Source organism: Cnephaeus nilssonii, assembly GCF_951640355.1.
Source record: "Cnephaeus nilssonii genome assembly, chromosome: 9".
NCBI classification, from domain to species: Eukaryota; Metazoa; Chordata; class Mammalia; order Chiroptera; family Vespertilionidae; genus Cnephaeus; species Cnephaeus nilssonii.
This window is the reverse complement of record NC_137080.1, coordinates 3,613,800-3,638,540: the sequence shown is the minus strand read 5'-3', so window position 1 is coordinate 3,638,540 and position 24,741 is coordinate 3,613,800. Positions and strand designations below refer to the sequence as shown.

General features: G+C 56.0%; 1 protein-coding gene and 1 pseudogene across 2 annotated transcripts; one reads left to right on the top strand and one right to left on the bottom strand.

Moving 5' to 3' along the window:
* Positions 1–3,433: 3,433 nt before the first annotated feature.
* LOC307105070 (large ribosomal subunit protein eL31-like) lies at positions 3,434–3,861 on the top strand (annotated as a pseudogene). The gene has a single exon. The product of its transcript is annotated as a large ribosomal subunit protein eL31-like (transcript).
* A 367-nt stretch (positions 3,862–4,228) lies between these two features.
* On the bottom strand, positions 4,229–24,465 carry SLC22A2 (solute carrier family 22 member 2; the record flags this gene model as incomplete). The annotated part of the gene is made up of 11 exons (XM_079780505.1): positions 4,229–4,295; positions 7,424–7,523; positions 8,736–8,848; positions 9,362–9,470; positions 10,738–10,952; positions 12,637–12,743; positions 13,690–13,804; positions 14,082–14,250; positions 16,253–16,407; positions 22,009–22,112; positions 24,055–24,465. 11 exons carry the CDS (start codon positions 24,463–24,465, stop codon positions 4,229–4,231), a joined length of 1,665 nt encoding a protein of 554 aa, XP_079636631.1.
* Positions 24,466–24,741: the final 276 nt, after the last annotated feature.

Genomic DNA, 24,741 nt, shown 5'->3' with positions numbered 1-24,741 from the left:
GGCCGGGACCAGCTCTGGCCGTGGGAGCCCGGCTGCGCTTTCCGCTCTGCACGGCCCTTACCTGGACGTCCTCTCCCCGTGACCACAGAGCCCTGTCCATCCGAGGCCTGGTGTGACGCTGGCATTGTCACCCAGTGCAGGAATGACCGCACGGAGAAGGTCGTCCACGGCTGACACTGCAGGGGGCACTCGGATGTGCGAGGGACCGGGACCCACAGTGCGGTTCCCGTCCCCGCAGCCAGCCTGCTGCTCTCGCCCTGCGGCCCCGCCGGGCCGGGCTCCTGGCGCCCCTGCCCGACGTGGAAACAGGCCCCGAACGCCTGTGTTGCAGGAAATGCCTTGTGACGCGCCACACGCGTTTTCCCGGGAACGAGAGAGGGTTCTAGCACACGTGCAAGCAAGATGCGAACATGGGTTTTCAGAACTCTTCCCCTGGACACCGACAGAGGATGCACCCTCAGTCACCGGCTCTGGGAGCCCAGGAGAGCGCTGCCACAGGGGCTCCGGAGTCTCCGTGTGATGTCTGTGCTGGGAAGGTTCTGGAACAGCCGCGGACCTGGGCTCAGCCCAGCCTGGTGTTCAGAGGCTTGCCTTTCAGGGGCCTCTGGGCGCCCCCCACTTAGATGAGGCCCAGAGCTGGGAGGAGACCAGTTCCCATACGCACGGACTGGCTTCCCGGACCCTGTCCTCCGCCCCGTCCCCACGGCCTGGTCGAGTGCTCAGACCCCGTCCCCACGGCCTGGTCGAGTGCTCAGACCCCGTCCCCATGGCCTGGCCGAGCGCTCAGGCCCCGTCCCCACGGCCTGGCCGAGCGCTCAGGCCCCGTCCCCACGGCCTGGCCGAGCGCTCAGGCCCCGTCCCCACGGCCTGGCTGAGCGCTCAGTCCCCGTCCCCACGGCCTGGCCGAGCGCTCAGGCCCCGTCCCCACGGCCTGGCCGAGCGCTCAGACCCCGTCCCCACGGCCTGGCCGAGCGCTCACACTCCGAGGCCTAAAGCACTCAGCTTTGGACGAGGCGCCAGAGGGGGCTGGCGTGGCATCCGCGGGCGCTGGGTTAGCCAGGGGCCTTGGGTGAGGCGAGCAGCTCGGGACAGACCCCGGGACAGACCCCGGGACAGACCCCGGGACAGACCCCGCAGGCACAGCCTCCCTGTGTCCGGATGAGCCCTGGGAAGGGGGTGTCCTGTGCCCCCGGCCTGAGGAGGGGCAGTGGTAGTTAAGACTTGTTATGTGTTGCACCTGCGAGGGGAGACGAGGGTCAGGCATTAAAAAATAAAATTTACGCCCGGCCGGCGGGGCTCAGTGGTTGAGCGTTGACCTATGAACCAGGAGGTCATGGTTGAATTCCTGGTCAGGGCACATGTCCGCCCGGGTTGTGAGCTCGATCCCCAGTGAGGGGTGTGCAGGAGGCAGCAGATTCATGATTCTCTCTCATCATGGATGTTTCTGTCTCTCTCTCCCTCTCCCTTCCTCGCTCTGAAATCAATAAAAAATATATTTTAAAAAATAAAATTCAGCAAAGTAATTTGGAGATCTCACTGGCATCACGTGTTGACCCCAATCATGCTGTTTAATAGACCCTAGATTCCCATATTTGGGCATTGATTTCCTGGGCGTGGTCTACTCACGGTTTCAGGTAGAATATCAATGTGTGTCTATTCAGCAAAATAGAAACCACCGTAGGTGTTTCAAAGGCAGTTTCATGCAGACGCTGTTTTGCCGAGCGAGGAGAGGGTGCTGTGCCGGGAAAGGAGAGGAGAGGACAGGGTGCTGTGCTGGAGAGGAGAGGAGAGGAGAGGAGAGGAGAGGAGAGGAGAGGAGCGGGTGCTGTGCCGGAGAGGAGCAGGCGTTCTCCTGGGCCCAGAGGCGGCGCCTGCTCCTGGCGGCCGGAGCCGGTTCTTGCCGTGGGGTTGCCAGGCGCCTCTGCCGCCCCTGCCCCGTTAGAACTGAGCAGGGCCCGGAGCCCATCCTGCTGGTGGGCCGGACCTCTTTCTGAGAGGGGGGACACGGGCTTCCTGCTCCCGTTGCCTCCCCGGGGGGGACTCGGGGAGCCGTGGGCGGGGCCAGGCCCGGGAGTGGCAGGTTTGACCTGATGTCAGGAGAGGGTCAGAGGGCAGGTGTGTGCTCTGCCTCAGGGGGACATTGGAAGAGGCGCTTCTTCCAAATGAGGGAGAAACCTGAGAGCGAGGATGGCCTGGGACTTAGGGGACAGGGGATTCGCCCCGAGAAAGAGGCTGGAGCTGATGTGGGGGAGGGCGGAAGGAGCGCACGGCAGCAGGTGGGCAGCGGCCTGGGGACCGCCGGCTGTGGGGCAGGAGGCCGCAGGCTCCGGGGCAGGTCTCCGGGAGGAAGGCGCAGGAACCACCCCGGGAGTGTTGGGGTGCATGGGGGAGGGGGAGGCTTATGCCTGGGGTGGGGAAGTGAACATGCACATGTAGAGAGCGAGCCGTGGTAACCGAGGCCCCGGGAGGGCAGAGGGTCGAGGGAAGGAAGGAGTGTAGCCCCAGTTCACCAGGTGGCCCAGCCTTTGATAGTAATGACATGCATGAGGGTGTGAATGAAGGTTGACTATTTGATTTAATAAAAACGGGACCAAACAAAGCGTTAAGGGAAGAGAGAAGTTGTGTGTTGGGATGAAGGGAGAGGTGAGGAGAGCTAACTTTTCATAGTTTATATTTAAGAGCTAATAGGTGATAATTAAAACTTAAAAACCAGTAAATGTTAACATAAAGTAAGTTACTTAGATCCGTGAAGATAAATCAAAGGGAAAAGACAGCTACAATTGTTGAAAATGACCTTTGAGGAGTTGGTGAGGTAGCCGAGGTAATGTTCTGTTTTTCAGTATAGGTCTTGTATGTAGGATTAGCTTTAAAAACCTCCTTACTATATTCCTTTGGTAAAGTAGGGGCGCACTATTTTAAATCTAACAACGGAGAGACATCTTTTTTTTTTTTTATTATTATTTTTTTATTTATTTAATTTCTTTATTGATTAAGGTGTCACATATTTGTCCTCATCCCCCCATTCCCATCCCACACCCCTCCCCTTGGATGCCCCAACCCTCTGTTGAACTTAAGCATTGGTTAGGCGAGACATCTTTATCAGACTGAACGGTGTCTCCTGTGGCTTAAGGAGGCCGACACGAACGCGGCTCCCGGTCGAACGCTTCCGAGGCCCGTAGGAGCACACGTGGGCACTGTCCGCTCTAAATCCAGACGTGGTGGCTGCTCAGGTGGCCGATCCCGATCCTTGTACTTCGGGCTCCCTTAAGTCCTAATTCAGACAGCAACCCACGTGTTCTAAACTTTCTTTACATGCGATACCCCAAAACTAAAGCTCTTGGCATGTATTCTGGACAGCTTGCTATTGCTTTGGCTGTTTTATTTCTTTAAGAAAACAGGCTTTCGGCTCTTTCTTTCCAACTTGCAGGGCACGATGGCTCCCGCAAAGAAGGGTGGCGAGAAGAAGAAGGGCCGCTCCGCTATCAGCGCGGTGGTGACCAGGGAGCTCACCATCAGCATCCACAAGCGCACCCACGGCGTGGGGTTCAAGAGGCCTGCCCCTCGGGCACTCAGGAGGTCCGGAAATTTGCCATGAAGGAGATGGGGACTCCAGACGTGCGTATTGACACCAGGCTCAACAAAGCTGTCTGGGCCCAAGGAATAAGGAATGTCCCATATCGTATCCGGGTACGTTTGTCTAGAAAACGTAATGAGGATGAAGATTCACCAAACAAGCTGTCTACCTTGGTCACCTATGTGCCTGTCACCACTTTCAAAAATCTACAGACCGTTAATGTGGACGAGAACTAATGCTGATGGTCGAATAAAGTTATACAACTGCCAAAAAAAAGAAAAAAAAAACAGGCTTTCTGCGCCCAATTTTATTGCTTTTTAGATCTTTTCTGTTTCCCTGGTTCACCACCCCTCTATGTGTCTTGATTTGATGTCCATGTGAAGAATGGGGTAAAATAAAGAAGTACGGAGAGGGAATGAAAATCCCAGCAAACCCAAGGCCACTGTCCGAGGAAAGCTGGAGAGGGGGCTGGGGGCTGCCGGATCTGGTCCCACAGGTAGATTGTGACACAGCCGTGCAGCAACTCCACTCGGTCGTAGGTCTGGGTTCATGGGGTTCGAAGAGAAGGAAGGGGGACGTGTGTGGGCTTTGCGGTGAGAGCAGGACTCTGATTCTAGCCTGGTGTCGTCAAAGCGCGTGCATAGCCGATCTCTCTCAGTTTAGGGGGATGTCTTGTTTCTTGACTTGGAGGTAGATCTTCTTTTCCTTGTGTTTTCTTGGTCTGTAAAACAGAGTCGGAGATGGGGGAGAGACATCATGAGGAGGCTGGATACCAGAGTCACGGGGGTGATAGATAAACGCAACAAGACAGGGGCAGGCTTCGCCCCGCATGCGTCGTGCAGTGAGCTCCAGGTGGGGATTCTCACTGAGGACGTGTGCAGAGCTGGGCGAGCAGCCACGTGGCTGGACTGCTTCCTGCATCTCCGTGTGAGAGGGAGACGGGCCTAGGCCGTTTTTTAAGGTGCTCTCCTCTCCTCGGTCACCAGGAATGTGGGAAATGTCTACGTTGAATCTTTTCCAGTTAAAAATGAAGATTACAAAACCTAGACACCATCATCATCAGTTCTCCAAAGAGAATGTGGGAATTATTTTTTACCAAAGTTCATTTACTTTTCAACAGTTGGGTACGTGAAAAATCTGTTCAAAAATCTGTTCGCATGGCCCATGTCCGAACCATCTTGTCTTTGTGACTACCAGGATGTGGCTGACTCTCCTAGGACAGCTGTTTTCTTCATTTTGTTGCGCCCAGACATGCTCTCTTGACATGTTCCTGTTGGTGGCGGCCTAGAGATGGGTGCAGGTGTATGTGTACATCACTGAGCTGCACGCTCCGCCTCACACTGTGCAGAACATATTTTAAAGTCGGTTTCCCATAGAGCCCCCAGGCCCATGTGTTCTGTTCTGGGGGCAGCTGTGAGGACTTTTGTGAATGATCACAGCGGTTATTAGGGATGGACCGAGTGCCGGGCATGTTGCATGGCTTTCTCGTCCAGTCATTACGGAAACCCAGGCCAGGAACGGAGGTCCCCATTTCCAGATGAGGAAATCGAGGCTTGGGGTTAAGGCCACATGGACGGCAATGCGAGGACCTTTCCTGATGATGGCGCGCCTCCCTCCTGACGGGCTGGCTGGGGAAGGCCCGGGACCTGAGGGAGGAGCACTGTGGAAGGAGCTCAGCACGTACTCCAGGCCACCTGGTGCGCACCTGCTCCGTGCAGGCCCTCGGATAGGACATTGCACAGGATGCAGTCTGTCCTCAAAGCGGGGAGGGGTGCTCGTGTGCACGGGACACTGCACTGAGGTCGGGGGACGGGGCACCGACATCTGGATCCAGGACCTCAAACTGCAGTGTCTCCATGCACCAGGCAGAAAGTACAAATGCACCAGGCACTAGGGAACAGGGCACGCGGGAATGTGGGGGGCTGGGGGGGCATGCCCTCCAAAATGTGGAGCCGTCACTCAGCGCCTGCAAGTTGTCAGCGAGAGGAAATGCCTTCTCAGCGTTACCCAATCCCCCGCTTGTTTGTTTACGTTCCCAGATGCTGGAAATCCAGTGGATGTGGAATTTCCCACTTGAACAGCTAGCATGTGGGCCAAGCTCAGCGCCGGGACGCTGGCGTCCTGCGGCGGCCAGTGCGGCCTCCGGCTGAATTCAAAGGCTGCGTCCGACTCTGCGCTCCCAGCTCTAGGAGCCCAGACGCCGCGATTCCTCGGACGGCTCCGCCCTGAACGTGTTCAAGCGCACGCCTTGTAGAGTGGACAGACCGGCCCCTGGGGGCCCCGGATGGCGTCGGGATGAGATAAACAACAATATCGAAGCATACAGCGCAAAACAAGCTTGTGGGAAGTATGCCATCTACATCTCTCTTACATTTTTAAAAAAGTTTACTGTTTAAATAGGTTTGTATGGTTCAAAATCCAGAAAGTGCCAAAAAGTACGCATTGAGCCCAGCCGGCGTGGCTCAGGGGTTGAGCGTCGCTCTGTGAACCTGGAGCTCACAGCTCGATTCCTGGTCAGGGCACAGGCCCAGCTTGGGGGCTCATAGAGCACCCGGCCAGGGCTGCTGCTTCCTTTCTAATGGCCGTATGACATTCTGTTGAATCACGTGCCATAATTTATGTAACTGGTCTCCCAATCAACAGGCCTTTGGGTTCTTTCCAGTCTTCTGTTATAGTAAGAAGAATTACCTTAAAGCATAGTCTCACACGTATGTTTTGCATATGTAAATTCTGGAAGTGTGGCGTTGCCGGGTAAAAGGGCATGTACCTTGGGAATTTTTATCCTATTGTCCTATCGCCCCTCAGAAAGGTTTCCAATCTGGAATGTAGGACACCGTCTCCACATTCCCTCCCGACACGCGTGTCCCCACGCGGTGCGATCATCAGCCATCCACATGGAGATCCGGGCAGGGGTGTCTGCCCTTCCCTTACTCGTAAGGAGGTCATGCACAGCGCCGTGTATTTAAGAGCCATTTTTTGTGTTCGCAGAATTACCTGTTCAAATCCTTTGCTCTTGCTTTCCTGTTGGGTGGTTGCTTTTATGAATTGTTAGGGCTCTTTCCACATCAGGGAAATTAACCCTTTGTGGAGGAGTACCTGTTTTCTCTAAGTTTGCCATACTATTTAAGCGTAGAGTAGTTTTTCAAAGCAGAATTTTAATGTTTACGAGGGCAAGTGCCGGAAACCCATCATTGTCTCACTAATTAGAAAGGTGTGGACAAGGAACCGGGAAGGCTGGTCAACCTTGAAGCTCTGAAAGGTCAGAGCCAACCACTCCCGGTCTAATTGAGACAATGGGAACTGAGGCAACTTCCCCACCAAATAATCATGTAAATCCTCACTGATAAGATCATCTGCCTGTTCCTGGAACTGCCTGCCTAAGGGCAATGGGTGTACCCCAAACTTGAATAAAAGGATGGCAAGGCCAAAGCAAGGCGTAGTCCTCCCACTAGAGGTGGGCCCCACCTGGCCCCCAATATTCCCAAATTAATACTTTTCTAGTCTCTTTCATTTGTGTGCTGCCTTCTCCAGAGCCCGAACCCTGAACCGGAACCCTGAACCACGCGGGACGTGAAAGGGGTTCCCACAGGCAAGCTGATGGATCTTTTTGAAGTGGGTCCCTGAGTTCGGGCCATATGTACGAAGCCCTCCCGCCCTGGGAAAGCAGAGGTGTTCTGTAGTATCTTTCCTACTTTACGGCTCCTTTGTTGTATTCTCAAGTCTGATTTTGTGCGAACTGATCTCCCTGGGTGGTGTAAGGTCTAGACTCTCCCTCGTCTTTCCTTCCAACTGGCCGCAGAGCTGCCGAGAGCACGCGGGAAGCAGCACCCGTGGGTGTCCGCTCCGTACCTCCGCAAGTTCTCCACCTCAGCGATCGTCTCGGGCAGCGCCTGCCCCCTGGTCTCCGGCAGCAGCAGCACCAGCCCTCCGGCGACCACGCCAACCGCAGCTGAAAGGCAGGCAGACGGGAACCACAGTGAGGGGGGACCCTCCGCCCGCCGGCGTGGCTTGGTGGTTGAGCTCTGACCTAGGAACCAGGAGGTCACAGTGCGGTTCTCGGTCAGGGCACATGCCTGGGTTGCGGGCTCAATCCCCAGTGGGGGGCGTGCAGGGGGCGATTCTCTCTCATCATTGATGTTTCTATCTCTCCCTCTCCCTTCCTCTCTGCAATCAATCAGACCATATTAAAAAAGGAAGGGGACCTCCTGGCGCTATAATTAGAGCTCCCTTATTCTTTAAAACGTGTCTGTCATTTCCTCTCCTGACGCATTTCTCTGCCGTCTGACAGCCCCACTCGCCGCCATAAATATTGTGCTGACCCCGAACCCCGCTGGATTGCACTGCCTTATAGGGAAATGAAACGCGGCAACTCACATTTGAGTCGAGTTTATTCTAGGCGAGGACCTTGCCATAATATTAAGATGCTTGAGAGTTAGAAAATAACTGTGAAAAAAACAACACACCAATTCTAAGAAAGGCAAGAACAGAACGCTGCCAACAGAAAGCACTGGGCGAGGAGAACTGAGTCAGGAACCTGGGTCGTTACTGGCAAATGGAGCGACCGCTTGCTTTTAAAAGGGTTGCTGTGTCACAGCATTCACAAGGGCTTCGGGTCTTGGATTTCGGCGAATTCAGGTGTTTCACACATTTCTGTTCTTTTTTGGCTTTGTCTCCAGCTCTAATTTTTTGTATATGTCGGGGTGGGGGTGGGGTGGGTAGCAAACTTGTAGTGTTTTTGTGTCTTTAAGTTCCCAGTCCAGTGTTGGGAGCTAAGGTTATGTTTATTTGTATGTTTTAGGCTGGAAACCTCAAAGCGGTGCCGCGGAGGCAGAGGGAGGGAGCCCTGTGGCGGGGAGACCTAGGAGGGCGGAGGGCGGAGGGCGGAGCAGAGCGGGGCTCCTGCAGGGAACGCCCTTCGCCTCCAGGTCCGACCTTGACCTTGTGCCTCTGCGGGCAGGAGGCCGGATGGCCCCGACCTGGAGCAGTGGCCGCTGCTGACCGCATTGCTCACACTGGTGTTACTAGCACTAGTTTTACCAACGCTGGTAGTATTACTAGTTACTAGTCATACTAGTCCCTAACAGGCACCTACTGTGAGGTCGAAAAACGAGGCCCCTAGAAAATAGGTCTCCATTCAAAGACACCTCTGAGGGTTTCTTACCGAAAATCACCAGGGGGAGCTCCTGCCAGACGCCGGTGAGCCGGTACACCAGGAAGGGCGCGAGGATGCCGCCAATGTCACACATGGAGGAGCAGACGAGGACCCCGAGGTTCCTGCGGCGGAGAGCGGGTTTGACCTTTGACCTTCCCCCAGAGCAGCCGTGTCCCCAGCCCGCCCTCACGGAGGCAGCCCCAACCACTGAGGCGTCTGTGAACTGGAATCGGCGTTTCCGGGACTCCCCGCTCTCTCACACACACACACACACACACACAGCACACATTCCGTTTGTGTTCTGTTACACTTGTTGTCTGAACGTTCTGGAAGCTGTAAAGGGGGTGATTTTCACTGTCCACTCTCATCCTGGCGCCCCTGTTTCTCCGGCCCCGTTGGCGTGGCTCCGGCCCCGGTCCCGGTCCCGGGGCTGTGGGGTAACCCTCTCCGGCGATCAGGGCCTCTCGTCTCGCAGGTTCTGTTCCACCCCGGCTGCCGGCGTGGGCTGTGCCGTGGCTCCTGCTGGGGAGACGCTCCCCCCCCCCGACCCTGCGTTTCCTAAGTGAGGCACCTGCTGCTGGCCCCCGCGGTTCTAGCCAGGAAACACCCCCGCATGCAGGGGGGCTGCTGCTCACCGGATGAACGTGGGGTACAGCTCCGCGTTGACCAGGCAGACCATCTCGTAGGCCATGGTGATCCCCATGCGACCCAAGCACGCGACCGTGACTCTCAGCCCCTGCAGGTCTGAGGGGAAGCACGCCATCACACATGTGCACACCCCCGGCTTTAAGCAGTGCGGGGTGCGGCGGGGGTGGGGTGGGCAGCCACATCCCAGCGCGGGACAAGAGAGCAAACTTGGTTCTCCAGCGTCAAGGCGGTGCCAGCCGACGCTCACGTCTGTTTATTTAACCTCAGATGCAACGCGAACACGCTTTTCCCTGAGAGCTCCGTCACGAATGACCACAGAACCCCACCCGTGGCCACGGCGCCGCCTTCCGTCTAGAGGCCGCACGAAGGAACAGCGGGGGGGCCGGGGGGGCATAGTCTGAGTGGCTGCTGATAACCGAAGGCCCCGCCATCGCTCCCCGTTGCGGGAGGACTCTGGGGGGCAGGCTTTTGCTCCCCCTCGTTGAGAAGGTGTTTAGAGAGGAGAGAGAGGAGCTGGAGGCCTGCTCCCTGGCAGCAGCCCCTCAGGGTTTCTCATTAGTTCTGCAGGGTGGTGTGGGTCAGTGGTCGGCAAACTGCGGCTCTGGTGACTAATGACTTTGCCGACCACTGACCTAGACTCTCGATTCCAATAATTACAGGCTGTTGTTGTTCCTTGTGATTAAGCCCCTATCCCAGTGGTCGGCAAACTTAGTCAGCAGAGCGGCAAACCGCGGCTCGTGAGCTGCATGTGGCTCGCGAGCCTCAGTTTGCCGACCACTGGTGTGGGAGGTCAAGGGCGTTGCCTAAATAGCGTCTGGGAAGTACGGGGTAAGACTGAGCCCCGGGCCTCCTCACCCAAAGCCCATCCCCCTGCCCCGGTGGCCGGATGCCTTGTAGCACGGGCCTCCCACCCATCAGAGAACACTCGGGTGAATTATATTACGGCAGGCAACCATTGGGTGCCAGTGTCCTTTTTAAAAATATAAATATATTTTAGATTGATTTCAGAGAGGAAGGGAGAGGGAGAGAGAGATAGAAACATCAAGGATGAGAGAGAATCATTGATTGGCTGCCTCCTGCACGCCCCACATTGGGGATCGAGCCTGCAACCTGGGCCTGTGCCCTGACTGGGAACCGAACCCTGACCTCCTGGTTCACAGGTTGACGCTCAGCCACTGGGCCACGCCGGCCGGGCGGTGCGAGTGTACTTAAAGGCACGTGTGTTTGTCATGAAGGTCCTGGATAGTGGGTTCGTTCCACATCGATCTGGATGGTAACTTACATGGTCTTCCTGTCAGAGGGCTGCGATACCCCTCTTCCTAGGATCTTGGCCAGCAAGACCCTCGCTCGGCCTGACTCTTACCTTCCGGGATAAACACCGAGGCCAGACAGGCCGCCCCCGCCACCATGTTGGCTCCGGCCCAGGGCCAGCGGCGGCCGACGCGGTCGATGGTGAGGAGGATGAGGAAGGCGGCGGGGAACTCCACCAGGGCCGAGTAGAAGAAGTCCAGGTAGATGTTGCTCCCTGCGAGGCCCAGGTGCATGATGAGGCCCTGGTAGAGGACAGAGCTGGTGAACCTGGGCGGAGAGGAGAGCTCAGGTCAGGGCCGGCGGGAGCCGTCCCGGGAAGGGGGGCTCCTGGGAAAGTCAGGGCTGGCCGTAAGTCCCCCTTCTTTGTCATCTCATTATTCCTATTCCTTACATCAGTGGTCGGCAAACTCATTAGTCAACAGAGCCAAATACCAACAATACAACGACTGAAATTTCTCTTGAGAGCCAAATTTTTTAAACTTAAACTTCTTCTAACGCCACTTCTTCAAAATAGACTCGCCCAGGCCGTGGTATTTTGTGGAAGAGCCACACTCAAGGGGCCAGAGAGCCGCATGTGGCTTGAGAGCCGTGGTTTGCCGACCACAGCCTTACATCCACTGCGTTTTCACTATCTGACCCAGGTGGCGGCCTGCGGTGGCCTCCGCACCAGGACAGGGAGAACCTGGGAGAGCATCCCCTGGCCGCGTCTGAAAGGCAGGAAGACACGTCTCAGGAGCGGGATTTACTTAGTAAAACGCGGCGGGCCCGCAGTGGTGGGGGCTTCTCTGGGGCCTCCTAATGCTGAGAGCAGAGGACCGACGGCTTCCTTCACGTTTTAGGAAGCCGAGGGCCCACGGGCGCAGCTCCCTCCTTAATGACTTCTCCCGCCGCCACGCAATGACATTTTGACACTGTCTCTAGGTTGTTGACGGAAAGTGTTCATTGTCTTACTGGGAACTACGAGGATAGTTTGCAAGAGCCGCAATTACTCAATTAAAGAAAGAAGAAGCACGAGGCCAGATTTCACGGCTGCGTTGTTTCACGCACTGTTGTGAAGGGGCGTAACTAATGCCACGGGCTTCGCCGTGCCAGTGACGGTGGCTCTTCAGGCGGCTGGTGTGCGTCACCCCGTGGGCTCTGGCAGGAGGGCGTGGTGCGGGGCGGCGCTCAGCCCGCAGAGCGACCTGCAGCAGTGGGTGCCGTCGGGCCCTGTCCCTGCGTGGCGGAGCCACTGGCTCATTCCTGTGGCTCATTCTTGTTCAAAAGTTACTTCTCCAGGAAGAAGAGACGGGGAAAAGGCCCTTTCCCTGCCGGCCCTGCACCGTGGGAGAGATCGGCAGCCGCATCGGCGGAGCTATGCGAGAGCCCTCCATGCGGGCTGTAAAAGGGTGGTTACCAAGCCCTTCTCTCGGTTAAGTCAACAGCGTCCCCGGCGGGGAGGGCTCTGGCCTCAATATCTAAAAGCCTCCCCGGCGATCCGAGGGGAAGCCACGGCTGGGAAGGCGCTGACTGGGGCTTTGGAACTGGACGTTGATGCCAAATCTGCCCGAGAAGCGTGACGTCAGGGAAACCGCTGTACACGGGCCCACCTCGCTGTCCACGTCGACACGAACCGTGGAACTGGGCTGTGTTGGAAGGTATCCTTTGCCCTTCCACAAAGCGCATGATTGGGATTAGAAGAATTTAGAGGGATTTTATTTTATTTGTTTTACTTAAAAATATATTTTTGTTGATTTCAGAGAGGAAGGGAGAGGGAGAGAGAGAGAGAAACATCAGTGATGAGACAGAATCACTGATGGGCTGCCTCCTGCACGCCCCCCACTGGGGATCGCGCCCACACCCGGGCCTGTGCCCTGCCCGGGAATGGAACCGAGACCGAGCTCATAGGTTGACGCTCAGCCCCTGAGCCCCGCCGGCGGGCGGGAGGGTGTTAAGGGAAGCGTAGGCCTACCAGTTGTACATCAGGATCAGGGTGTGCTTCCGTATCTGAGGCGTCCGCACCAAGTCAAGGAACGACGGGTCCAGCTTCTCGCCGGCTTCCTCCTCGGGTCTGAGGCACTAGACACAGCGAGCACATCGGCATGTGGAGCGTGGTGTCCCTGCCTCCCACGGGAGGGAGCAGCGGTCCGCCCTGCTGCGTGCTGTCAGGCAGGGCCGGCTCAGCCCTCCACACAGCCTGGCTCCTCCCACCGGTACCGCGGTCCTGGAGTAGGGTTTGTGGGTCCACCCATTTCACAGGAGAGGAAGCTGGAGTCCAGGGGTAACCCAGGCACAGACATAAGTGGCGCTCCCCTATTTATGACGATGGTGTCTCCCTTGCAGGTGAGTGTGTCCCCCTATTTATGACGATGGCCTCTCCCCTGCAGGTGAGTGTGTTCTCCTATTTATGACGATAGCGCCTCCCCTGCAGGTGAGTGTGTTCCCCTATTTATGACGATGGCGCCTCCCCTGCAGGTGAGTGTGTCCCCCTATTTATGACGATGGCGTCTCCCCTGCAGGTGAGTGTGTCCCCCTATTTATGACGATGGCGCCTCCCCTGCAGGTGAGTGTGTCCCCCTATTTATGACGATGGCGCCTCCCCTGCAGGTGAGTGTGTCCCCCTATTTATGACGATGGCGCCTCCCCTGCAGGTGAGTGTGTCCCCCTATTTATGACGATGGCGTCTCCCCTGCAGGTGAGTGTGTTCCCCTATTTATGACGATGGCGCCTCCCCTGCAGGTGAGTGTGTCCCCCTATTTATGACGATGGCGCCTCCCCTGCAGGTGAGTGTGTCCCCCTATTTATGACAATGGCGCCTCCCCTGCAGGTGAGTGTGTCCCCTATTTATGATGATGGCACCTCCCCTGCAGGTGAGTGTGCTTCCCCTGTTTGAAATGTCTGACAGGGAACCGTGATTCCTGGTCCCGTGGAAGGCCCTGTTGCCTGTGGCGGGCCCTCTGATGGCGGCTTTTCCCGTCCTCTGTCTCGCGCTCCCCCCCCCCGCCCACCCCCAGCGCCGGCTCACCTGGAGCGCCGCGGGCAAGGCCTTGCCGTTCTTCCTGGCGATGTGCCTCAGCACCTGCATGGCCTCGGCATGTCTGTTCTGGGAGAGCAGCCACCTCGGGGACTCGGGCACGCACCTGGGTTCCGGCCAGTGTCAGCAGTGCGTGAGCGGAGGGGAACCCCCCCCCCCCCCCCCGGGCCCTGCCCCCCACGGCCACACCAGGTTTCTGTGAGGGACCTCGCTCAGCCAAGGGACACCCAGCAAGCGCCAGGGAAGCCTACGGGGTGGGCCGGGCCTGCAGGGGGGCAGGGGGGGGGCAGGAGTGAAGGATGGCACGCAGAGGGATGGTGCGCGTCGGGGAAGGTAGAAAAAAATACGGCAACCGATTTCCTTTTCGCTCCAGACGGACGTACCAGTAATAGAGCAGGAAGCAGAAGTTGGGCAGGGTCACCGCGAACTGCAGCCACCGCCAGTGGGGGAGCGCGTAGGCCGCCCCCGCGAGCGCCAGGAGCCCCACGGTGAAGGCGACTTGGTAGAAAATCCCCACGGTCCGCCGGTAGCTCAGCCCCACGAACTCCGTAACTGCGGAGAGAGCCACGCGGTCAGCGAGCCAGGACATCAGGCAGCTGGCTGTCCGACCCCCGCCAACCCAGAATGCCAACCTCAAAGCGTCGTCCACATTCTAGACCTTTCCATGCAGCTCCTTTAAAGTGCCGCAACTTTAAAATGTTCTTTGAGGCCTGCTTTGGAATTATTGCTATGGTGCCAGTTCATGTACAAACCTCATAATCCCACCTTAGGTGGGGTGGTGAGCTGCATGTCTGATTTCCAGAATAATTTCAAGGATAGAGGCCACTGTGTGTCCGATCCACGCGGAGTTCTGACGTAGAGGAACGGAGGCAGTGATAATTCAAAACTGGAATACGTGAGTCCAGCACGGAATTCCGGTGGAGGATGGCTCTCATGTAAAGGAATGCCTCCGTGGAACTCGCTCTCCTACGCGAGTTAAACATTTTCCTGTCCCTCCTGTTAATGTGTGCACACGGCCTGAACAGCTCGCGGGGGGTCCCCCCTGCCCGGAGTCAGCGGGTCCCGGCTCCCACACACCGACGTTTAAATTCCCTGGGATTTTGCGAGCTGGTTGCTAAACCCACTGGCACCTTAAAAATCTGTCATGGTGGGAGAATTTATAACTCGGAGATTGGAAAACACTATAAATCATGGCTTTCGTTTTCCACGAGCCAGTTGGCCAGCACGCCCCCGCGCATGCTAAATAACCAGCTCCACGCCACCCGCGACGTCACGGCGGCCTGCGAACTCTCGCTGCGAGGATTCAGGGAGTAGTTATTTCCACATCGCAAACGCCCTGGAATTGAAGTTCGAGATACTCCACCTGCCACAGAGTTTCTGTTTAGAATGTTGGGTAGTTGTGTCGAAGCCTCCAACCCTTTATGAACCAAATAGAAAGGCACCCTAGAAATGTTTCTGTCGACGACTGTGAATGATCCAGAAGCACTTTCCAACAGAGTTAAACAGAGGGAAGCGAGTGCTCCCTCAATAGGAACGCCTGTCGGTCACAGAAGCTTCCCACGGGCCATGCCGAGGGACGGGAAAGAGGGGTGTGGAGGCTGAAACAGTTTCAGTTCCTACAGTTGAATTCCACATATGTGTCCCAGCAAGCACACTGCCGCCCGGATAGCTGGGGACATGAATTCCTCTGTGGACCAGACGTCACTAGTGTCTGCCGTGACAGGCAGCCCATAGCACCCCGCACCATTCTTTCTTCATCTCCCAGGACCCCCCACATTCACGTGGCCAGGTAGGGTTTCAGGCACAGAGTCTAGTTCCCTCGTGCGGCATGAGAGCGTTGCTATCGTTATTTCAATGTCAAGTCCCTCTCCCTCTGTCTGGCTGCTGTTCGAAGGCCGCTGAAGGGAAAGCAATGCCCAGGGTCTGCTGATGGGCATTTTGTTCTGATGCTGCTTCGAAGAGGCTGTGCTGTTAGCATCCAAGCCTCCTCCTGCCCCCCATGGCGCTGAAGCCTACGTCTGGCTGCTAGTGAGCAGGATGGAAATGACCTCCGGCCCTGCACCGGGCTGAGGAGCCTGGACTGGCCAAGCACCGTGTTCTCAGCCTCCTCGTGTGTACGTCGGGGCTAACTGTGCTTTGCTGGAAGGGCTTTATGCAAAGTATTCAAGTCCCTCCTGAATCTAACGTCTTTCTCCGCATTGGCCTTTCATGGCTAGGCCTTGCAGGCTCGGTGTTCTCTCCACGTCCTACCGCAGGGGACAGAAGACACAGATTCCCGAGGAGTTACGTAGGAACCTGGATGGCGCGATGTTGGCCCTCGCTGCTGACGCCATTGTGCTCTCTACCAGAGGAATGCACACTGAGCGGATTGAAAGGAGTTTAGGAATTCTTGACGCAGAAAAGACACACCTCTGGACACCGCCGGGAAGGCGAGTCCACGTGCCTGCCATCTCCCCACCTGCCTGCCACCCCCCACCCGCCTGCCACCTCCCCACCCGCCTGCATGCTGGCAGCGCCGACCCTGAGCTCCCCCGCTGCAGCCCCAGCATCTTACTCAGGATGTAGCCGATCAGCCAGCCCACCTTGCTGACCAGCCCTTGCACCAGGCGGAACAGTAACACCCAGGGGTAGGTCGGGGCAACGGCCATGAGAACTCCCGACGTGGCGTTGACGAGGATGGTAAGCAAGAGGCAGGGCTTTCGGCCGAACCTGCGAGGAGCAGACACGGAGAGGGGAGAGACTGCGGTTAGGTGCACGGAGGCTGTGGGAAGTCACGGAAGTCACGGAGATCTAACTTCTGAATGATGGACGCGAGCCCGACTCGGGTCGGTCCTGGTCCAGACCTTCCCTCTGTGACTCTGCATGCACTTTGGGCACAGTAGCCCCGGCAGGACCAGGGCACCGCTCAGTCCCACGCTGTGAGGGTTTGAGGGCCAGGGTTATTCTTCCAGCGTCTAAATTCTCACAGGGTCCCCGGGGGCTCATCTGTGCATTAACATTGGGGAAGCACGGCTTTCATTTCACTGAGCCTCAGGGTGCTCCTCTGCAAAACTGGGAATGATCAAATCTCCCCCCCCCCCCCCCGACCCCGGACACAAAGAAAGGGAGAAACAGCAATTTGTTGTCCCACTTATTTATGCGTTCATTGGATCATTGTTTATGCGTTCATTGGATGATGGTTTATGCGTTCATTGGATCATTGTTTATGTGTTCATTGGATGATGGTTTATGCATTCATTGGATGATGGTTTATGCATTCATTGGATGATGGTTTATGCGTTCATTGGATGATGGTTTATGCGTTCATTGGATCATTGTTTATGTGTTCATTGGATGATGGTTTATGCATTCATTGGATGATGGTTTATGCATTCATTGGATGATGGTTTATGCGTTCATTGGATGATGGTTTATGCGTTCATTGGATCATTGTGTATGTGTTCATTGGATCATTGTTTATGTGTTCATTGGATGATGGTTTATGCATTCATTGGATGATGGTTTATGCATTCATTGGATGATGGTTTATGCGTTCATTGGATGATGGTTTATGCATTCATTGGATCATTGTTTATGCATTCATTGGATGATGGTTTATGCGTTCATTGGATGATGGTTTATGCGTTCATTGGATGATTTTTGTATGTGCCCTGACCAGGATCGAACCTGCAACCTTGGTGTATTGGGACGACGTTCCAACCAACTGAGCTACCGGCCGGGGCCTCAGATCTCCTTTTGAAGGCTGTCCTGACCCTAACGGAAATACGAGATGTGGGGGTGCCCAGCACGGCGACTGGCACGTAGGAGACCTCGACTTGGAAGCATCCACGTGGTTGGGTAAGTTGCCTGGGACCCACGGGGACCTTGATTCTGCTTTGAGCGAGTTCCCTCCATTCTGGGAGGCCCTGGCTCCTGAGAGCTTATTGTTTTATTTTCAGACACGCTGTGAGCTAATGGTTAAACAGTCCTCAGAGTTAAATTATATGCTTATAATTAGGTAAATTTCATTTAAAAGCGCGTGTAATAAGTATGTCAAACGTATCCATTCCCAGGTATGTCACCGTGTTTGACCATTATAGATGCTCATGAGCTGATTTGTGTCTTTCTGTTGTGTGCACAGCGGGAGCACACAGGATGGTGCCTGGCTCCAGCCAACCCGGTGCTCAGTGGCCTCAGCTCGGTAGCTTGCAATGGACCACGTGGGAGGATTTACACCACGGGAATCAGCAAGTGCTACAAATCGGGGCCTTTCCCCTCAGAGCCAGTTGTCCAACACGGATAGCATGCCGCTCTATGCAGCACTTGTAATTACTGATGGTTGGAACAGAAAACCTGGACTTGGTGAGAGATTCCTTTTTGGGGTCAGGTGATCCTCAAAATCATTCTTCAGGAGGTTGTGGGTGATGAAACCAATTACATATCTAATAGAAAGTTTATTTTCAAGTTCCCTAACTTCCATCCTTCTTCCTTTCCCTTCCTCCCTCCCTCCCTCCCCTCCCCCTCTCCTTTTCTTTCCTTCCTACTTTCCATTTGCAAAGCTGACCTCCAGAAAGTTGACTTGGTGTCAGACTCAGTATTCTTATTTACAACTTTTTCATAATCTGCCCCCCCCCCCCCCGCCCGTTTCCTTTGAAAAGACACTGTAATTATCTGTCGGGTCATATTCTTTAAAACTCTCACAGAAAACAATCTACTTAATGTTGGTTTATTCTGTAGCATAAAAGAGATTTCCATGAGATTCTTGTATAAATCTGAAAACTGTTCAGAAGTAGGTATTAAGTATGCAAAATATAAATTGCCTTTTTTTGAGCCCTGGGTGGTTATCTTATCACACACTCTCATGTGCACACACAAAGAGAACAGAAAAAGAGGCAAAACCAACAGAGCTTCAGACAATTTAAGAAAAGAAAAGAAAAGAAAAAGACCCAGCGGTAGGGAAGGACCAGCATCGGGAGGGAGAGCAGTGAGCGACCAGCTCTCCCCGGGATGTGAAGAGGCCATGAAGGCGGTGATGCTGGACGGGGATGATCAACCAGGAACGCACTGACAGGAGAACGTTGGGACCGTCTCCTTCTTTGTTGGAGGAGAATCATTAACAGCTACTTAACCAGCGCGAGGCGGGCGCAGCCCCCTCTCTGCTCCCTTCTGTCCGGGCGAGTGTCAGAGTCTGCACTTTCCAGTGAGGGAGGGGGTGGAGAGGGGGCCCGGAGCCAGCGGGAGGGCCACGGCTGGGTGAGCACAGGGGACTCTGGACCCGCCCCTCCCTCAGTGTGTCTCTCCTGACTTCAGGGGTCATCTCCAAACAGCCATCCTCAGCTCCGAGGCAATAAACATAAGAGCAAGCGACCTTCCTCTTTGCCTCACAAGGCTCCCTAGAGTCCCAGGAGCAGCCTTGGAAGGGAGCTGAGCAGATAGTCCCAGAAGTGGTGTGGTGGACGGGGCTGCTGGCGGCCCAGCCTCTCAACACCTTCCCTCCCTCCCTCCCCCTCCCCTCCCTCCCTCTCCCTCCCCCCTCTCCCCTCCTGCTACCAGAGTGGGCACAGCTTTGAACATGCAGATGCCCCTGGGAGTGGGATAGATGAAGCCATCCTTCAGTTTAACATGATGCAAGTTTTAATACAGCCTGACAATATAATATAATCAGAGAAAATGGCCCATTTACATTTAATAGTGTATTCACAAGGCTGGGTTTATCTAGATCCTAGATATAGTTGGGATAGTAAATATAGCATAAAGCATATTTACTTTACCATTTATTTCAGAATTAAACATATATTGTATTTTGTTATCCTATATAATAAAGAGCGAACACGCTAATTAGACCGGACAGCGGAATAATTTTCTGGAATGACCAGTGGTCAGGGGCGGGGCCACGGGGCTTCGAGGCAGCCAGGGCTGCGAGGGCCTCTAGTATGATAATAATTGTATATTCATATAACATTATGTAGTATATATTTATATAAAACTAGAGGCCCGGTGCACGAAATTCGTGCACGGAGGGGGGTTGTCCCTCAGCCCAGCCTGTACCCTCTCCAATCTGGGACATCCCTCTCACAATCCAGGACTGCTGGCTCCCAACTGCTTGCCTGCCTGCCTTCCTGATTGCCCCTAACCGCTTCTGCCTGCCAGCCTGATCACCCCCTAACCACTCTGCTGCCAGCCTGTTTGCCCCCAACTTCCCTCCTCTGCCGGCCTGGTCACCCCTAACTGCCCTCTCCTGCGGTGTTCATCACCTCCAACTGCCCTCCCTTGCAGGCCATCTTGTGGTGGCCATCTTGTGTCCACATGGGGGCAGGATCTTTGACCACATGGGGGCAGCTATATTGTGTGTTGCAGTGATGATCAATCTGCATATTACTCTTTTATTAGATAGGATAGAGGCCTGGACAGGGGTGGGGGCCAGCTGGTTTGCCCTGAAGGGTGTCCCCGATCAGGGTGGGGTTCCCTTGGGGCGTGGGGTGGCCTGAGCGAGGGGCCTGTGGTGGTTTGCAGGTGGGCCACGTCCCCTGGCAACGCAAGTGGAGGCCCTGGTATCTGGAATTTATTTTCCTTCTACAATTGAAACTTTGTAGCCTGGAGCAGAGCCAAGCCTGGGGCTCCCTCCGAGGCCCACAGCTATTTGTGTTGGGGTTATAATTGAAACTTTGTTGCCTTAAGCGGGTGGGCCCAGCCAGGGTGTGCATAAAGCTTTGCTTCCCCTGTTGCTGGCGGCAACCCTGGCCTGCTCTCTCAAGCTCCATTCTGCCGCCATTTGTTTGAATTTGTTTACCTTCTATAATTGAAACTTTGTAGCTTGAGTGGAGGCTTAGGCCTGCAACGGCTATGGAAAGCTTGGCTTACTCTGTTACCTGGGAAACCTTGCTCTCTGTGGCTGTAGCCATCTTGGTTTGGGTTAATTTGCATACTCGCTCTGATTGGATGGTGGGCGTGGCTTGTGGGTGTGTCGGAGGTATGGTCAATTTGCATATTTGTCTATTATAAGATAGGATTGCATGTTTATATAAAACTATGTAATTATATAACTTAGATATATTTCTAAATCTCTGTCTCACTAGGTAACTAATGATGTCCAAAATGTTGAGCAGAGTGGCTGGCACATGGAAAACATGGGAAAACACTGTGAACAGCAGGCCTGGTGAGTATTAAATCGTTAGCCCTGATGGCCAAGCGATCTAAAGTGCTTATCGAGTATAAAGCAAATTTTTCTGTTCCTTGTCCTTTGAGGATTCCTGAAAACACCGAACTGGCCACCAACAGAGCAGAGATCCATGTTGTAAGGAGCTTTCAGCGCAGTGCATCTGGGGTTCCCTAATGATGGGTACATAACAGTTCTGGGGGAGCTGGCAGTCACGGGACGGTAGCACTGAAGACATAGGACATTGAGGGGACCACCTGCGGACGTCCCCCCCACGGCGGCTCCTCGTCTCTCTCCAGCGACTCCGACGCGGTGGCGGTGGAGAGCTGTCCTCTCCGTGTAGACCAACCCGCCTCCCTCTCACCCCACGCCGCCCTAGGCTCCATGCCCGTAACCGCCTCCGGCCCTGGGCCCTGAGTCAGGAGTCCGGCCGTCGGGGCCGCGTGCGCCCATGTGGGCACAGGACAGGCAGGCAGAGGACCACGGAGCCGGGGGCCGGAGGCTCAGGACCGGCTGGATGGGGAGGAGGAAGAAGGACTTGGGCCAAACCATCTATCACCCTCCCTGCCACCCTCGGCTTCTGCATGGGCCCTGGGCAGAACCACTGCCGAGTCCTGAGCCCTCTCCCAGGACCTGGAGGACCCACCACTGCCGATCCTGAGCCCTCTCCCAGGACCTGGAGGACCCACCACTGCCGATCCTGAGCCCTCTCCGAGGACCCACCACTGCCGAGTCCTGAGCCCTCTCCCAGGACCCACCACTGCCGAGTCCTGAGCCCTCTCCCAGGACCCACCACTGCCGAGTCCTGAGCCCTCTCCCAGGACCCACCACTGCCGAGTCCTGAGCCCTCTCCCAGGACCTGGAGGACCCACCACTGCCGAGTCCTGAGCCCTCTCCCAGGACCCACCACTGCCGAGTCCTGAGCCCTCTCCCAGGACCCACCACTGCCGAGTCCTGAGCCCTCTCCCAGGACCTGGAGGACCCACCACAGCCGAGTCCTGAGCCCTCTCCCAGGACCCGGAGGACGGGGTAACACTCGGCCAGGCTTATCTCCGGCAGAGGGAGCTGAGGCGGCCCGGCGTGTGCCAGGAGGCTCCTGCAGTCCGTGGACGTTGAGACGCCGGCATTCCGGCAGGGACGGCTGAGCCCACGCTCCCGGAGCCTGTGGCACTCACCTGTCGGCGACGTAGCCGATCCCCACAGAACCGAGGAAAAACCCCACGTTCACGGCCGCCTGAACCAGGTCCAGCATCCAGGAGTGGGCACACACCAGGTTAAACTGCCGAGGGGCCGGCGGGGTCCCGCGTCCGGAGGGAGAGAAACAGAACCGGTCAGAGCCGCCTCGCCTGGGGAGCCACCCTCTGTCCCTGGCATGGAACCCCTGGGCCGGGAGGCAGTAACCCGTGTTTCCTTGCCATTGTGTTAATTTTCTCCCCGCAGCCAAAAGCTTTGCCCCGCCATCTGTCTAGCATCCCGCCTGGCAGGAGGTCGTTGGGCTAAACTCTGTTGTTGGCTGCATCAGCTGAGATTGGGTAGTTACTTCGTTTCTGCACAGAACAAGTCCCCTTTCTAATTTTAGTACCCGGAAGCAAATAGGTGTGTGAGCAGCACACAGAAGCTGTCTGGAGAAGGTTGGGTGGTTCCTCGTCTCTTTACTGTCTCTTTAAGGCCGGGGGGTGGAGGAGGTGCGTGGTTGGGGGGGGCGCACTTTTTTTCTGCCAAGGGCCATTTGGATATTTATTTATTTATTTATTTAGCCCACGACCCGGGCATGTGCCCTTGACTGGAATCGAACCATGGAACCCTTCAGTCCACAGGCCGACGCTCTATCCACTGAGCCAAACCAGCTAGGGCCCATTTGGATATTTATAACATCATTCGCGGGCCATACAAAATTAAAATCAACTTAGAAATTAGCCTGCTATATTTGGTCAAACATGTAATTAGAACTCACCCCTGATGCCCTGGCAGACCCAGACCAAGTGATACGGCCCCCGGGCCGGACGTTCCCCACCCCTGCTGATGTCTGGGGGACTGGGAGCGTCTGGCGAAGGCTGTGACATTTGCTCTATCTGGAACCAGAGGCGGTGTGGACGGAGGGACAGGTGCCGGCCTGGAGGTCAGGCGATCCCGTTCAGGGCTGGCGGCTCACCCTCTCCCGCTGTGGCCTCGGGCGGAACCCTTCCTGGCTCGGGGCCTCCGTTTTCCCATTTCTGAGGGAAGGGGTGAGTGTAGCCACGCTGTAAAGCCTCAGCGTTGTGTGGGGCTAACTCTGTGATTGTCAGCATTTCATGCGACTCCCAGACCATCTGAGGTCCTTAAAAAGGGCCCCTCGGGCTGACTGTCTTCACAGGAGCCACGCAGCTTTCCATGGAGCCAGGCAGCCGGCATGCTCCGTGTTCTCAGAATAATTGCCCCTCCCCCATTTTGCTTTGCCTCTAGGAAAAGCACATCTCTATTTTTTGTTTTAATATTTATTGAAATGAGCTTTTGCCATTAGATGCTAACGTTGCCTCTGGTTTTTAATAACGTAAGGGAACCGTAGCATAAGCTCCCACCCCAGCTAGCCAGCAGGAGCGCAGTGCATGGAGCCACGGGCACCGCTCAGGTGGGCCCGCAGGCTCTCGGGGACCCGCTGAGTGTGGGGAGCCCGGAGGGGGAGGCAGGGCTGCCAGAGAAACAGGAGGCTTGAATCTTTCCCTTCCCTGGTATTATTTCCGGGAATTCTCATGGGCTTTTGCTTGTTTCTTACTGTTGGGAGTTGCATAAATGAGAATCACGATTGAATTTGACCGGGTTTTAGCTAATCCACTCACACTCCAGACAAATAAGAGGCTGCATGTTTTTGTCAGAAACTCAGGTTTTCTAAGACACCCTGAGTCCAAAGAGCATGCGTGAGCCTTATTGGCTTCTTCCATAAGAAAAGCTACACTATTTTTAAAATTTTTAATCTTTATTGTTGAAAGTATACCATAGGTCCTCCTTTTCCCCCATTAACCTCTTCCAGCACACTCTCGTCACCCCCCCCACCCCCCCATTGTCTGTGTCCACGGGTGATGCATAGATGCATACAAGATCATTGGTTGATCTCTTCCCACCCACCCTCCCCTGCCTTCCCTCTGAGGCTCAACAGTCTGTCCATGCTTCTATGACTCTGGGTCTATTTTCGATCATCCGTTTATTGTGCTATTTGCTGTCGGTTTAAGTCCTGCCTCACTCACCTCGGTCACGATGGAGGAGCCGGGCGTGTCGTACACCCAGCCGTGCCCGCAGGGGCCCAGCGGCAGGAGGCTCCTGTTGGCGGCCAGGCCGGCCAGCGGGTCCACGCAGCCCAGGTCGCTCCGGTTCCAGTCCACCTCGTAGCTGAGGCACTGGCGGGGGAAGGCCTCGCCCGCGGGCCCCGGGCCGGGCACCGTGAAGTTCAGCTCCTCGGCCGGGCTCCAGCCGCAGCGCCGGCTCAGCGGGGCCACGTCCGGGCTCCGGCAGCGGTGCTCGGGGGTGAAGCCCAGGAACACGATGCCCACGTAGATGGGGGGGAACGCCGCCGAGAGCAGGGCGAGGAGGAGAAACGTTTGCTTCTGGAAGAAGTCGAATTCCCCGACGTGCGCGAGCACGTCGTCCACCGTGGGCATTGCTGCTGCGGGCAGGAGGGGTCCGAAGTGCTTCCCGGGTGGCCGTGAACGTCCCGGCCAGGCTGCGGCCAGCTCAGCACAGCTCGGACCAAAAGTCCAAGTGTGAGCGTGAGCTCACTTGGGAGAGAGCCGCTCTGCGCAGACCTGCCTGCAGCCTCCAGCCGGGCCTGCTCTGCCGGGTGCTGGTCCCGCTGCTCCTCTGACCACTCCCCTGACGTGCCCCGAGCAAGTAACGGCCAGATGTGTGGATTGCAGCATCACTCCCCCCGTTTGTCA